This window comes from Podarcis bocagei, assembly GCF_964188305.1.
Source record: "Podarcis bocagei genome assembly, chromosome: 1".
Classification (NCBI taxonomy): Eukaryota; Metazoa; Chordata; class Lepidosauria; order Squamata; family Lacertidae; genus Podarcis; species Podarcis bocagei.
The window spans coordinates 121,531,869-121,546,846 of NC_138125.1; the positions used below are offsets into that span (position 1 = coordinate 121,531,869).

The 14,978-nt window shown below is 46.7% G+C and overlaps 1 protein-coding gene across 3 annotated transcripts in view; it reads right to left on the reverse strand.

Annotated features, from left to right (window-relative positions):
• Window positions 1–13,087: 13,087 nt before the first annotated feature.
• The window catches only part of DCAF17 (DDB1 and CUL4 associated factor 17), a 32,074-nt gene continuing 30,183 nt past the window's right edge, over window positions 13,088–14,978 (reverse strand). For all 3 annotated transcript variants that reach the window (XM_081175911.1, XM_081175909.1, XM_081175910.1), the window contains one exon: window positions 13,088–13,709. In XM_081175911.1, the coding sequence (XP_081032037.1) occupies window positions 13,518–13,709 (192 nt within the window). In that variant the 3' untranslated portion in view covers window positions 13,088–13,517. The remainder of the gene's footprint in view (window positions 13,710–14,978) is intronic.

Sequence of the window (14,978 nt, forward strand, 5' to 3'; positions counted from 1 at the left end):
TTTTTCTCCGCCCCCTCGGGCAATCCGCTATACCCCAGTGGTCAAAATTGTGGAAACAATTTAGGAGAAGTTTTGTTTCTTTTATTTTCTTTTTTTTTAAAAAAAAAATCTTTACAATTGAATATCAACTGAGAATAATTTTACAGAACAGCTCAATATTACTTGTTCTCAGAAACACTTGCCCCATTTCCCCCCCCCACTCCAAAAATGCTTCAAAGCCGTGGTTCCCAACCTGGGGCACGCACACGCCCCACATGGGGAGGCAATTTGATTTTTAATGGGGGGGGTGCGATTCGAGAATGACTTATTAAGAGTGATTTTTTATTATTTTACTTCCTCCACTGAATAGGAGTTCACTCTTTGAATAATAAGAATTATATGTCACGGGGGGGGGGGGACACCAGGATTTTAGAGATGTTTAAGTGGGACATGGCCAAAGAAGTTTGGGAACCACTGCTTTACTGTATCTAAGGCACTGTTGATAAAACAGTTTCCAAATCTTCATCAGTCCCATAGTATAGATCTTCCATAATAAACTGGTTTTGTGCATCATAGCTCAATCCCAAACAGCTCAATCTGAGATTCGCAGTTTTGAAAACTCTTTGCTTTTTTCTTTTCAGATCTTGTAAATTCCTTTCATCCATACAAAGCATATAATCAAAAGTTAGGAAATCAACTTGTATAACCTGTGGTGCTTTATGGCCCGTCTGAATGACATGATTTCTTAGACAACTTAAAGCCCTTGCATCTGGGCAGCGTCCCACATTCCAGTTAGAAACAGCACCGCTGCCTGTCACCCACTTGTTTTCAATGTTTTCCTCAGCCACAAGTTTCCTCAAAATGCCTTAGGCTATGGGAGAGCAGCACATGTTCTCCAGGCAAACGAATAACATGGAATTGGCTTCCCCGGCCGCCATCCTCTCTCTTTCAGAAACCACCAACCGAAAAGTTGTGTTTCTGAGTTTTGGTGGCTCATAATCAGGTCATACCATGAAACCATCGGAAAGATCCTTTAACTCAGAATATAATGCAACAAACTGTGTTATGTTCATTCTGTCAAAAGTTGCAGCCAAATAAAATGAGTTATACACAGAAACCATGATGAAGCATGGATTTCTGTTAGGGGCAGCAGGCTTTTGTTGAGGGGGGCAGAATCTCAGTTAAGTATTTTTTATTGATGGGGGGGGGCAACTAAATAGGAAGGAAATTATTTGTGCCAGGTTTGAGGCTGATACAATGTGGGATCTTTGAAGAGGATGTGATCATGGATTTAGCGGCTGGAACATGATGCAAGTGTGCTCTTCTCTTCTGCTGCTCACAGTCCACCTGTGACTTCCTCCTCAGTGCCGGCCCACCCATAAGGCAAGGCAAGGCGACTGCCTCAGGCAGCAGGATCCACAGGGAAGCAGATCCCCCTGTCAATCTTTGTCCCCTGTTCTTGATGTAGACCTTCCCGCACCCTTTCTTCCCTAGCAGGGAGGGAGGTCCCATTTTGGGGTCGGCCTCAGGTGGCAAAATATCTTGGACCAGCCCTGCTCCTATTCCAGACCCCCCCCCCCGCATATCTTGGGTGGCAGAATGGCCCCGCTGGCACCATGCGCCACTTGTTTATCTGAGGTGTTTTGCTGGCCTCGCCCCAAAACAGCTCAGCAACTGTGTCTGGATTTTTACTTCTTGAAATATGGCAACCCTAGGCTGTGTGTGTGTTTTAATGTGTCAAATGCAGAGAGAGAGAGAGTCCGTAAAAAGCTTTATTCCACTCTGTTCATGAAGACAGCGGTGATACTTTTACAACCCTGCTTGAAGGAGACCATGCAAAAATGATGACATTAAAAAAAAAGGTGCTACAGTGCATTAGACTGTGCGCCACCATTAATAATTTATCACTTGTGCTTCCAGGATCACCATCAATGCATGTAGCACATTAATTCGCACGTTTAACAATCTTGTATTTTCTCTGCCCATTATTGAAAGAATCATAATACATCACTTTTAACAAATAGCTTCAGACAAATGCCGTTTAAATACTATTGAACAGAAAACAATGCTCTATCCAAGTATTGACTTGATATAAATAAGAGAGCGCTGAAACAAGCACCCATTATGCTTGTTGGGTCTGCGTCCAGTGTCAATTTTAAGATTCACCATCCCATGAACTGTCAGGCAAACATGTCCAGGTTGAAATGAGGCAAGGAAAAAACATTATTCATGGGAGAAAGCTTGGCAATGTGGAATTCTCTTAGCATAAGTATTGCTCCTCCTAAAACCGAGGAATAATATTGTAAACACACACAGGAACGAGACTTTTGTTGCTGCTGGTGATTGAATTATATCTGGATTTCAATGAGAGGCATATTCTAAAATTGAAATTGAAATACTTTATTGTCACTTGTACAACTTGTATACAGTGAGATTACACGAGCACCTCCCACTCAGCTCTCTTCGTCTTAATTCCCCTCATTTACTGACGCACACCCACCAAACCCAAAATTCAGTTGCCCTGTTGTTACCTTTTCATTCAGCAGCCTAACAGCCCATGGATAGAAGCTGTTCTTTATATAAAGAATAAAGTATAAAGTATTTCTAAGAAGAGTGTTATGTACTGAGTTGAATAGGATCCAAACTGCAGCAGTCTGATTGGTCCTAGAACAATAGGATCCAAATTGCAGCAGTCTGATTGGTCCTAGAACAATAGAATTCAGAATGCAGCAGTCTGATTGGTCCAAGAACAATGCAGCAGTATGATTGGTTGGCAGGAACCACCCAATCCTGCTCCAGATAGAAGTGAATCCACAACCTGATTGGCTTACAGTAGAATTCCAGAATTAACCAATCATGTGCAGCCCATTGTGTAAATAATGTAAATAAGGCAGATACTTTGAGGGGACTTTTATTCATTCCTCCTCACCACTATGAGCTGAATAAAGAGCATGAAATCACTTTGCGACTCTGAGTATATTTCAAAGAGGTTCTTCTATAAGGCCTTGGAAAGCATGAATTATCCTCCTTGTTTACCCCGTCACAGTGAGTTCAGGAAAATAAGAAACCGAAGTAGTACAGTGGTACCTCGGGTTAAGTACTTAATTCATTCCGGAGGTCTGTTCTTAACCTGAAACTGTTCTTAACCTGAAGCACCACTTTAGCTAATGGGGCCTCCTGCTGCTGCCGCGCCGCCGAAGCACGATTTCTGTTCTCATCCTGAAGCAAAGTTCTTAACTCGAGGTACTATTTCTGGGTTAGCGGAGTCTGTAACCTGAAATGTATGTAACCTGAAGCATATGTAACCCGAGGTACCACTGTATATTTATCTTAAAATACCTCCTTAAAAAAAAAAACCACCTTTCAGGAAAACATTTTTCTCACCCACATTTTCTGCCTTCTCTCTATCTGACCCACAGAAGCTGTCAAGAGCTGGCACAAGTGGGCACCTGCCACAGCCCACCGGTGTTTCCTAAACTTGTGTCTCTCCAGATGTTTTTGGACTACATCTCCCATCAGCCCTAGCTAGCAGGACCCCAGTGGTCAGGGATCATGGGAATTTTATGTAGAGGAGGAAAGGAGGGGGGCGTTATTCTTTTGCTGTTTTGCTTTACTTATTTGTGTGTTTTTATCCCATATTTTATTCTGTGAACCGTCTTGAGATCTTAGGATGAAGGGCGGTACATAAATCTAATCTAATCAAACAAACAAACAAACAAACAAACAAACAAACAAACAAACAAACACCTAACTTCCTGCTTTCAAGTCCTGAGACTTCCTGCTTCAAAAATGTCCCTACAGTCCATTCCTGAACAGAGATTAAATCGGTGGCAGGGCAGTGAACCTCCTTTCTCTATTTACTGCAGATGTCATTCTGCGCTTATGCACATTTTCAAAAGCATGATTTCCTCAATTCTTCCCCAAGCCAAGAGTTCACTTTAATGTTGAAAAAGCTGTCTTCCCACAGGGATCATATGGAAGCGTTTAGTATTTCTCCATTCCTCTCGTGTTACTTAACTGTTGAGCAGACCGAATTAATTCAGAGTATGATTTCCCAAGTCATATCTCATTAGCATTGGCTAGGTGGGAAGGTAAATATATCCCATTCGTGACAGCCACCACAGAAATACTCAAACCTATAGTCTCAGAGGCCGCCTGTGGCTTGATAAACAACTATCTGACTTTTAGAAGACATCTGAAGGCAACCCTGTTTAGGGAAGTTTTTAATGTTTGATGTGTTCCCATAATTCACTAAAGATAAACTATGACAAAACAAAAATTGTGGTGTTCACTAGAGCTCGCCACATCTCTAGATGGTCTTTAGATGGACATGTGATTGAACAGTGTCCTTTTTTTAAATATCTGGGTGTTACATTCCAGGCTACATCTAGTTGGCTAGCCCACTTTAAGGCTGTAACCATTTTAACACGAAGAACAATTGGTGCTTTGCTTAGTTTATTCCATTCCAGGGGGGGACAACTGGTGATCCCGGCATTAAGAGCTTTTGTTGGGAAAGCTATCCCCCAGATGTTATATGGGATAGAACTCTGGGGGTGGAACCAGAGGCTGTTGGAACGGCTTGAAATTTTGCAAAATTATTATCTCAAGAGGATTCTAGGCCTTCCTCAAGGAACCCCAGCAGCTTTCTTGAGGGTGGAGGTTGGATTACCCTCTGTATCTGCCAGGGCCCACTTAAGATTCCTACGATTTTACATCAGTCTTGCAAACACTTCAAACACCTTATTGGCCAAACAAGCCTTTGTATCTTTTCAAAAGAACACCACTTGGCGCCAAAACTTATCTGAGATCCTGGTTAGATACACCCTACCGGAGTTTAATATCCTTAAACTGTGGAGCCCGGACAAAGTCCGGAAATGGATCCTGGAGAGAGACGCTTTGTTAGATATCACAAAAATACAGATCCTAGGGTCCTCCCACTGGTTTCCCCGACTGAAAGCAGTCAAAATCTGCGCCAATTATTTGGCGAATATCATCAATCCCACTCTTCGGAGAGCCTTTACTATGGCCCGTTTTCAAACCATTCCTACGGCCTATCTGTCAGGCAGATATGCAAAAATCCCAGTAGAGCAGCGTATATGTCCTTGTTATATGAGAACCAAAGAGGATCTCATACATTACATGTTGTATTGTCCCATCTATTCGGCTTTCAGGGATGCGATGTTACAAACTATTCCCAAATCAATAGTCAACTCTGAGGACCAAGTAAAGTTTTTACTGGTGGACGCTGATCCACGGATTTCTCACGTGGTAGCGGTCTTTGTGGTGAAGGCTATGAAAACTAGGGTATGGTTCCTGGATGAAACGGTGAGGTCCCTTCCATTGCTCTCCTAACCTGTTGCTATATGTTCTTCCCTGAATGGTGGGGTTTATTGGGTAGTTTCCTTGCTGGGACAGCATGGCATGAATTTTAGCTTACTTTTATAATTTTATTGTTTATCTTTTAATAATGTTTTATGGTATTTTGTGTAAAGGCATGGACCTCACAAATTTAATAAACTTGTATTTGTACTACTAATGTTTGATGTTTTATAGTGTTTTTAATATTCTGTTGGGAGCCACCCAGAGTGGCTGGGGAAACCCAGCCAGATGGGCGGGGTATAAATAATAAATTATTATTATTATTACAGTCAAATTTCAGTTGTCGAATGTAATTCATTCCAGAAGACTGTTTGACTTCCAAAACGTTCGACAACCAAGAATCAAAGGGCAGTCTGCAAAGTTAATGGAGATAAAAGTAAAAAACTCCCCAGAAGCTGTTTGGCTTCCGTAAATATTCGAAAACCAGAGCATTTACTTCCAGGTTTTCAGGAGCCAAAACGTTCCAAAACGGGGACTTCCGGGTTAGCGCCTCCGGCAATGGCGGATTTCCTCTGGGAGGAATCCGCTTCGTGGAAATTAGGGTCTGGACCGCCACGGCGAGGCGGAGACCCATCAAAAACCACAGGCGGGAGAAGCCTGTGGACGTGGGATTCAGCAGGCACCTTTTGCGCCTCCCCTACTCGCGGGGAAACCCGGTTTCGGGGATCCGGAGCAACGTGGGGTGAGCGGCGCGGTGCTTCGACTGCTCTTTTCACGGAGTGAAGCCGCATTGCTGTTGCCGGAGAGCGCTGACTTTTTCCTGTGGACCATTGGACTTTAAACAACTACCTGTGAGTAGAACGGAAAATTGGACTATGAAACATCTTAATTTGGCACCGAAGCGGGAAGGTTCTAAACAGGAAGTCCGCCTTCCGCTTTTGTAAATAGATTGAAGCAAAGACATTGCAAGCTAAAGTCTGGAAAGTCTTTTGTAAAGGATTAAATCTCCATCGGCTAAAACTACTAAACCCCCCTTGGAAGCAGGAGAAGAGGGGGGAAATTTTAGATTGTTCAAGCCTGCAGGAGAGAGAGTAAAGAAAGATAAATTTCCACCGCCTTGAACCTGGGAACGGGTTGCTAGGAAGACAGACGTTTTGGGAAAGTTCATTGACTGTGAATAAAACGTTTGTTGACAGATAGTTAAAAAAGAGAAACATATTGTTTCCAATGTTTCCTTTTGCATTTAAAAGGAATAAAATATTTGAAAAACAAAAGTAATTTTGTTGCTGGATCTGCTTTTAAAAGGACGGATACAAATAGAAATTGTTTCCCCTAGAGGGAGCTTTTGAACTGTTGTTGGAGTCGATCTGGGGAATTCTCCAGCTGTAGAGATTAAAGATCCTGAGAACCAGACATTGACCTTGAACAAGAATGTGCCCAGAAGAAGCCTTAGTGATTGCTTTTTGCAAAGCAAGCGCTTTATTGGAACAGCTACATGAGAAGATGGATTTGATGACTGTTGCAGTTAATAATTTTGGACAAACAGTGAATACCTATATAGAAACCTCTCAGGAACCGAACCAGGAATCTGCTTTGACAGGGCAAGTTGTGCAGAAGACAAAGGAGGAGGTTGCTGTTGAACCTCAAGTAATACAAGTGGAGAGAGCCGCGGCCTTGCAGGAACATAAGCTGTTGTTTTTGATGACCGAACCTGGAGAAAGACAGACTTGGAGAGATGGAGTCTCGTTTGGATTGGAGATGGGAAATTGGATAGATCCTCCTATGCAGGGCTGTTCTGGCTTCTGGGATCTGGTTCTGCGCCAGGGGGAGTCTGGAGTTGTCGGGGCCTTTAACTTTGGAGGGACTTTGAAACATGCCTTGAAATACCTTTTGGATTTTAGTGCTGACTATGGAGAATGGGCTGACCTGTCGAGAAGGGATAAAGACATTGTTAGGTTGGAGTCTCCCCGAGATCTACTCCTCCGCGATAAATGAAGGAAACTAAGAACAAGATCAGCAGAAGACAAAGTAAAGTGCAGGTATAAATATGAAGAAGATCTGCAGAAGGGACATGGAAAAGAGTTAAGAGCCTCGGATAGAAGATCACCAGGTTGATGGACTAAATGGAATGGATAGAAAGGACTGACAGAACCTGAGACCAGGAAGAAGAGACGGTGGATGAAGATTGGAAGAAAGTTTAAAAATTCATTTAGAGAAATATTGTAAAATTACCGTATTTTTCGCCCCATAAGACGCCCCGGCCCATAAGACGCACCTAGATTTTAGGGGGGGAAATAAAGGAAAAAAATTTTATTTCCCCCCCAGGTGCGCTGCGCTACACCAGGAGCTTGGGGCGTGCGGAGCTCAGCGCGCCCCAAGCTTCTGCGTGCCGGCAAGGTCTCCGCTAGCGTGGGAGAGCCGGGCGCCTCTCCCAGGGCTAGCGGACCCCTGCGCTAATCCAGAAGCTTGGGGCAAGCTGAGGTCAGCGCGCCCCAAGCTTCTGCGTGCCGGCAAGCAGTCCGCTGCCGCCCCAAGCCTCCCGCACCCGGCAGGAGGTCCCGCTGGGTGCGCGAGGCTTGGGGCGGCAGCGGACTGCTTGCGCGCACCTAGAAGCTTGGGGCATGCTGAGCTCAGCGCGCGCCAAGCTTCTGCATGCCGGCAAGCAGTCCGCTGCCGCCCCAAGCCTCCTGCACCCGGCAGGAGGTCCCGCTGGGTGCGCGAGGCTTGGGGCGGCAGCGGACTGCTTGCGCGCACCTAGAAGCTTGGGGCATGCTGAGCTCAGCGCGCGCCAAGCTTCTGCATGCCGGCAAGCAGTCCGCTGCCGCCCCAAGCCTCCCGCACCCGGCAGGAGGTCCCGCTGGGTGCGCGAGGCTTGGGGCGGCAGCGGACTGCTTGCGCGCACCTAGAAGATTGGGGCGTGCTGAGCTCAGCGCGCGCCAAGCTTCTAGGTGCGCGCAAGCAGTCCGCTGCCGCCCCAAGCCTCCCGCACCCGGCAGGAGGTCCCGCTGGGTGCGCGAGGCTTGGGGCGGCAGCGGACTGCTTGCGCGCACCTAGAAGCTTGGGGCGTGCTGAGCTCAGCGCGCGCCAAGCTTCTGCATGCCGGCAAGCAGTCCGCTGCCGCCCCAAGCCTCCCGCACCCGGCAGGAGGTCCCGCTGGGTGCGCGAGGCTTGGGGCGGCAGCGGACTGCTTGCGCGCACCTAGAAGCTTGGGGCATGCTGAGCTCAGCGCGCGCCAAGCTTCTGCATGCCGGCAAGCAGTCCGCTGCCGCCCCAAGCCTCCCGCACCCGGCAGGAGGTCCCGCTGGGTGCGCGAGGCTTGGGGCGGCAGCGAACTGCTTGCGCGCACCTAGAAGCTTGGGGCGTGCTGAGCTCAGCGCGCGCCAAGCTTCTAGGTGCGCGCAAGCAGTCCGCTGCCGCCCCAAGCCTCCCGCACCCGGCAGGAGGTCCCGCTGGGTGCGCGAGGCTTGGGGCGGCAGCGGACTGCTTGCGCGCACCTAGAAGCTTGGGGCGTGCTGAGCTCAGCGCGCGCCAAGCTTCTAGGTGCGCGCAAGCAGTCCGCTGCCGCCCCAAGCCTCGCGCACCCGGTGGGACCTCCTGCCGGGTGCGCGAGGCTTGCAGACACTCGCCCGAAGCAGGGGGAGCCCTCCAGAGGGCTCCCCGTGCTTCGGGCGACAGGCTGCCGCCCCAAGCCTCGCGCACCTGGTGGGACCTCCTGCCGGGCGCGCGAGGCATTCGCCCCATAAGACGCACCCCGATTTCCCCTTCATTTTTGGAGGGGAAAAAGTGCGTCTTATGGGGCGAAAAATACGGTAATGAGTGTTAGAAAAAATGTTGGAATGAAACTATTTGGCTTTAGTAGAAATGCTATAAGGAGTTATGTACAAATAAGTTTTAAGTTTTAGGGCTTTTTATGGTAAGATAAGGTTAAAATAAATTAAGACAATTTAATGACAGAACATAGTGAAAGATGGAAAGGATTTGCTGAGATAATTAATAACTAGAATACAAAAAAGGGAGGTGTGAGGAGGTCGACGTAACAAGATAACGAAAGATAAAGATTTGGGAATATTGGATTTGTTTTTAATTTTTTGTTCGCTTTTGTTTTTGGTTTTGATGTATTGTGTGTTTTGTTCTTCTTTATTTTTATTGACTTGTATTGTTTAACTTCTTTTTCCCCCTTTCTTTTGTTTTTCTCTGTAATTTTAAATTCTCAATAAATATCATTTAAAAAACAAAACAAAACCAAAACGTTCCAAAACGGAGCCATTCAAGAACCAAGGTTTGACTGTGTTATATTACTATTATTGTTGTTGTTATTATTATTATTGATAAAAAGGGACCCCTGACCATTAGGTCCAGTCACAGACGACTCTGGGGTTGTGGCACTCATCTCACTTTATTGGCTGAGGGAGCCAGCATACAGCTTCCGGGTCATGTGGCCAGCATGACTAAGCCGCTTCTGGCGAACCAGAGCAGCGCACAAAAACACCGTTTACCTTCCCGCCAGAGTGGTACCTATTTATCTACTTACACTTTGATGTGCTTTCTAACTGCTAGGTTGGCAGGAGCAGGGACTGAGCAACAAGAGCTCACCCCGTTGCAGGGATTCGAACTGCCGACCTTCTGATCAGCAAGCCCTAGGCTCTGTGGTTTAACCCACAGCGCCACCCGCGTCCCTATTATTGATACGCAGCAATAAAACCCCACAGCACAAAATGTAAGCTTCCCATTACAAAATGATACCGTTATACTGGTGTTATGAGAACTGTAAGGTCTAAGATATAAAATAAATGTTCATAAATGTACAAGGCAAACACATACATAAGTATATAAGCCATGTGTCTGAAATAGAACCACCCAGAAGCCATTTTGACCCTCCCAATTGACCTCAAATATTTCTCTGTAAGGAGGAAGGAAATGAGAAAACCCACCATTGTATCTTTGCTCACAAATCCTGCCTTAAGGGTGTATCTGTGTATGAATAGGGTGAGCCTGTGACCTGGATTCAGGAACTAAAGTATTAACCATCACAAAAGAATGGCCAGGATGCCCAGGTAATACAGTCAATGAACATTATTAGGTACCCTGGCAAACAGGATTTCTGCTGTAGACCACCTCCTCTGCTGTTGACTGCCTCCTTCTGTGATGTATGTATAATGTTTCAGGGGGGTGGTCTTGGGCTATAGGGTGGGCAATTTCAAAAGTCTATATAAGAGCTTGCACATCAATGTTTTGGGTTCCTCCTTCCTCCTGTGTGTGGGGGCGGGGGGCGGTGTGAGACCCTTTTGCAACAGTTCAATAAAGATCAGGCTTACTAGCCACTTTGCTTCTCAATATTCTCTGGTTGGCCTGTTACTTTCTCCTACCGATAGTGAACCTACGTAATGACTCTATACAGGCTCTTGGATACCCCATAAGGGAAAAGGAGCACTGGGGTGGAAGGGAGGTGGGAACTGAAGTTCTCACCCTGGGCCAGCAGGGGGATACTGTTATGTTCACTCACAACTTAACAGGAACCTTTCCCAATCCAAGGGCTGTATTCAAGGGCCATAGGTAAATGACAACTCAACATATGAATTTCCAGGAACAACATTTTTAGAAGTTTCGTTTTAGAGACAGTCCCCCTCAGACCTTGCCCTGAGTGGAATTTGGAAAATGCTTTGGCTAAAAAGGAAAGCTCTAAAAGGAAGCTTGCACCAAGCCAGTACAAACATATCTGAGAATGAAAACATACAATCTTGCCAAATTCAGGACAAACAATAGTATGGAACAGCCAAGTTGACTCTTTGGGGTCATTAGCCTCTGATATCCAGTCCACCGCTAGATAGGGATGGAAAGATCTGTCAATTTCAGTTCTCACAGCTCCTCATTTCCGCAATATTAAACTCGGCTCTTCATATTTCTGCAGCAGTTTGTGATTAAGAAACAAAAATCCTCATGAAGGTTCTTCAGCATTTTAGTGCAAATTCTCCTGAGAAAACGATTTTTCTATGCAGCTCTGCCATGTACACACTTTCGCAAGCAACGTAATTTCAATATAGCATTTTTGTATGTTTTCAAGAATATGTTCACGCACAGGTTCCTCACGTATGTTGTTTTTTAGCACGAATATCGAACGATGGTTGTGTTTTGGCTCTCATACTGTTTCAGAACTGGATCGGTTCGGCTTTGAACCCAAACTGAACTGAATCTCTTCTCCCATCCCTACTGCTGCAAAACTGTTATTAAGTTTTAATCACAGGGGCCCTGGCCCAATTATATGTGCCTCTAGAAGTGGACTGCTGCACACTCTGTTAACACCACTTACAAGTCCCACTTGGTAACTTTATTGAGATACCGTATTGGCCTGAATATAAGCCGCACCCAAATATAAGCCGCGCCTTTAAAATTGGAAAAGAAAATTGGAAAGAAAAAATACCCGAATATAAGCAGTTTCCATGCTCACTGCTCCTGGCTGCATACTGGGAGGGCCGGGGAGCTGTGCTGCGTTGCTGACTGTCATGGTCTGGTCTACGGGCGATCGAAGTCCCGGGTGAGGATGTCGGGACCGGGGGCAAGATGGTGGGGTGGGAGCAGGAACGAGAGTCCAGAAGCCAGGGGTCCAAGGATCAGGAAGCAGGGAGTCACAAAGTCAAGGGTCCGAGGGTCAAGAAGCCGAGGTCCACGGATCAGGAAGCAAGAAGCCAAACGCAGCAAGGAAGGAAATGAGTTGCTGTGGCAAAGAGCCGTATATCCCTTCCTGGCTCTTGCCACCAGGTGCAGCGAGTTACCAAGCAGCCTCACCTGTGTGGCTGGGCCTTGCCTCTCCAGAACAAACTTAGGAAGGCCCCAGTCCTGCGAAGCCCTACTGGTCACAGGGCCTGGCTCCTGCCCACACTCCTGACACCGACGGCCTTTTCCCTTCCTCGCTCTCTCCCTTCCTGGCCTTGTGGGAGAGGACGGGGGGCTACATGCGGGGTGGGCGCCGCTTTGCCATGCTCCTGGCGCTGTTTGTCCTGCGATCCTGGCTGAAAACCTAAGGTCGTGAATATAAGCCACACTAAACTTTTCACGGTCGGAATTTGGGGGGAAAGTGAGGCTTATATTCAGGCCAATACGGTAATTAGTGATAAGTCAATCATCTGTTTGAGGGAAGAGCTCAGTCCAGCCCCTGCTCTCCCTTCTCATTACAGTCATACCTCGGGTTGAATGTGCTTTGGGTTGAACGCGTTCGAGTTGCGCTCTGTGGCAACCCGGAAGTAACGGAGTGTGTTACTTCCGAGTTTCGCCGCTCACGCATGTGCAGACGCTCAAAATGCTGTCACGCGCATGTGCGGAAGTGGCAAAACGCGACCCGCACACACGCCGTCATTTGTTACGTTTACTTCAGGATGCGAACGGGGCTCCAGAATGGATCCCGTTCGCATCCCGAGGTACCACTGTCCTGATAGGACTATGTCATCCAGGATTTGCTCATGAATGCTCTAGTATTAGGTCAACTGAGTATGAACTTGCTCTCTACAGAGTCTACTGTTTTATGGAATCTGAAGATGCCTTTACTGCAATTCTATCTGTGGTCTCACTTAAAGAAGATAAACATTTTAAAGAAAACACAGATAAATGAAGGAGCGTCTCTACCTCCATCGTCCAGGCCGGACACTGAGGTCCAGCTCCGAGGGCCTTCTGGTTGTTCCCTCACCACAAGACATGAAGCTACAGCGAACCAGGCAGAGGGCCTTCTCGGTAGTGGCACCCACCCTGTGGAACACCCTCCCATCAGATTTTTAGAAGACATCCGGAGGCAGCCCTGTTCAGGGAAGTTTTTAATGGTTGACGTTTTATTGTGTTTTTCATATTTTGTCAGGAGTCGCCCCGAGTGGCTGGGGCAACCCAGTCAGATGGGTGGCATATAAATAATAAAATTATTATTACAAATGTGGTTTGAGCTATTGAAAGTCTGTGTGTCATAGAAACTAGTCCATCAAAAGGTATCCTGCTCTTCAGCCAAATGGGTAGCGACCCCTTTCCGCCTCCTGAAAACATTGCAAATAAACGCAATTCGCATTTCATTACATGTAAGAAAACTTCAAAATAAATATGTAGTGGGAATAAAATGTAGTGGAAACTTTTTTTTCATTACAAAAGGATGTATATTTACACAGAGGAAGCTGAGTAACAACTATTAACCAGCTCAAGGAGGTTTACAAATCCTCGGTGCAAAGTCTCTAAAATGGCTAGAGCTACAAAAAAACCTCAAAAGTTTTCCCCATTTTTTCACAAAACAGTCGTTCTCCTTTCCCCTTCTTTATGTCTTCATCTTCCTTAGAACTACTGCAGGTCATTTGGTAAACGTAACAGCTGTAGATCCTGCTGGGCTTCTGTTCTATGTGTACAACTATATTTCTGTCAAAGTAAACTTCATGGTTGTACGTCTGCATGGAGAGAACAAAGAAAACAGTAATTTTCATTTCAGGTAGGCAGGGTGGGGAAGGTACTTCTATGACACACAGGGCTTTGCGGTGAAAAACACCTCAGATATGACATCCCTCTGCAGCAAGCAAGTTATAACATGAAGCTTGGGCTAACCAGCGAATATAAACTCTACTCCAGAGTGATGGGGAACCCATGGCTCCCCAGACGTTGTCGGATAACTCCTTCCATCATCCCAGACCATTGGCCATGGCAGGGGCTGATTGGGACTTGGGGATTAAGTGGAGCCTCAGCTGCATAGCTGTCAACTTACAGATTTGAAAATAAGGGCTCAGCAGCCAAAATAAGGAATTTTAGTCTACCAGCAGCCAAACGAAGCCTCAAGCGGTGGTTCCCACAGCGCAGTAACCCGGCAAAGGGGATGCAGCAAGGAAAACCACCGTCACCTCTCCGGTGGGAAGCGCTGAGCAAAGGCGAGTCCCCAGGCAACGCGGCCGATTTGATCGGCACAAAGCATGTAAGCTCCACCCCCCAGTCGTTCTTAAGACTCCTTATTGGGTAAGCAATGCAGCCAAGCAACGCAGTTGGAGCCTCCCTCCTCCCTGGCCGGCAGGGAGGGAGGGAGAGGAGCTGCTTCCTTTGAAACCCGGGAAATTTAAGGGACATCATCAATAAAGGACAGCAGCGGGACACGGTGCTGGGATAAGGGACTTTCCCGCCAAATAAGGGACGGTTGACAGCTATGCTCAGCTGGCAGGGCAGGGAGGAGAGAATGAGAGGAAGGAAAGCAGAGACGGAGGGGCGGAGGGAGGAGTCTGCTGTGATGCAACAGAACTGGCAGCTGCTGAAGGCAAAAAGTGGCTGGATGGAGCCTGCAGCTTGCTGGGGGTGTTTTGTTCAATCAACTAGCAAAGCGCTCATTGTCAGCAGGTAAAGGACCCCTGGGCGGTTAAGTCCAGTCAAAGCCAACTGATTAAAAGTTCATACTGAGTTCTCTTTTATTTATTTATTTTTTAAAAGAAAAACCAAGAGTGACACTCAATCGTTTTTTTAAATAAATGGCAAAGCTGTTTCAGGGAAGGATGAGCAGGGCAAGGGGTGAGGGGTATCGAAACCTCCAGTGAGTCATAACTGTGCCCAGCCAGCTTCTAGTTCCAACTTACAGAACTGGTTTTTCAGCTCTGGAACAAAAAAGGCACAACTGACAAGAAGCGTGCACCCTGAGCCCAGGCACGGTTGTTTCTGGGAACAGTGATACAGTCATACCACGG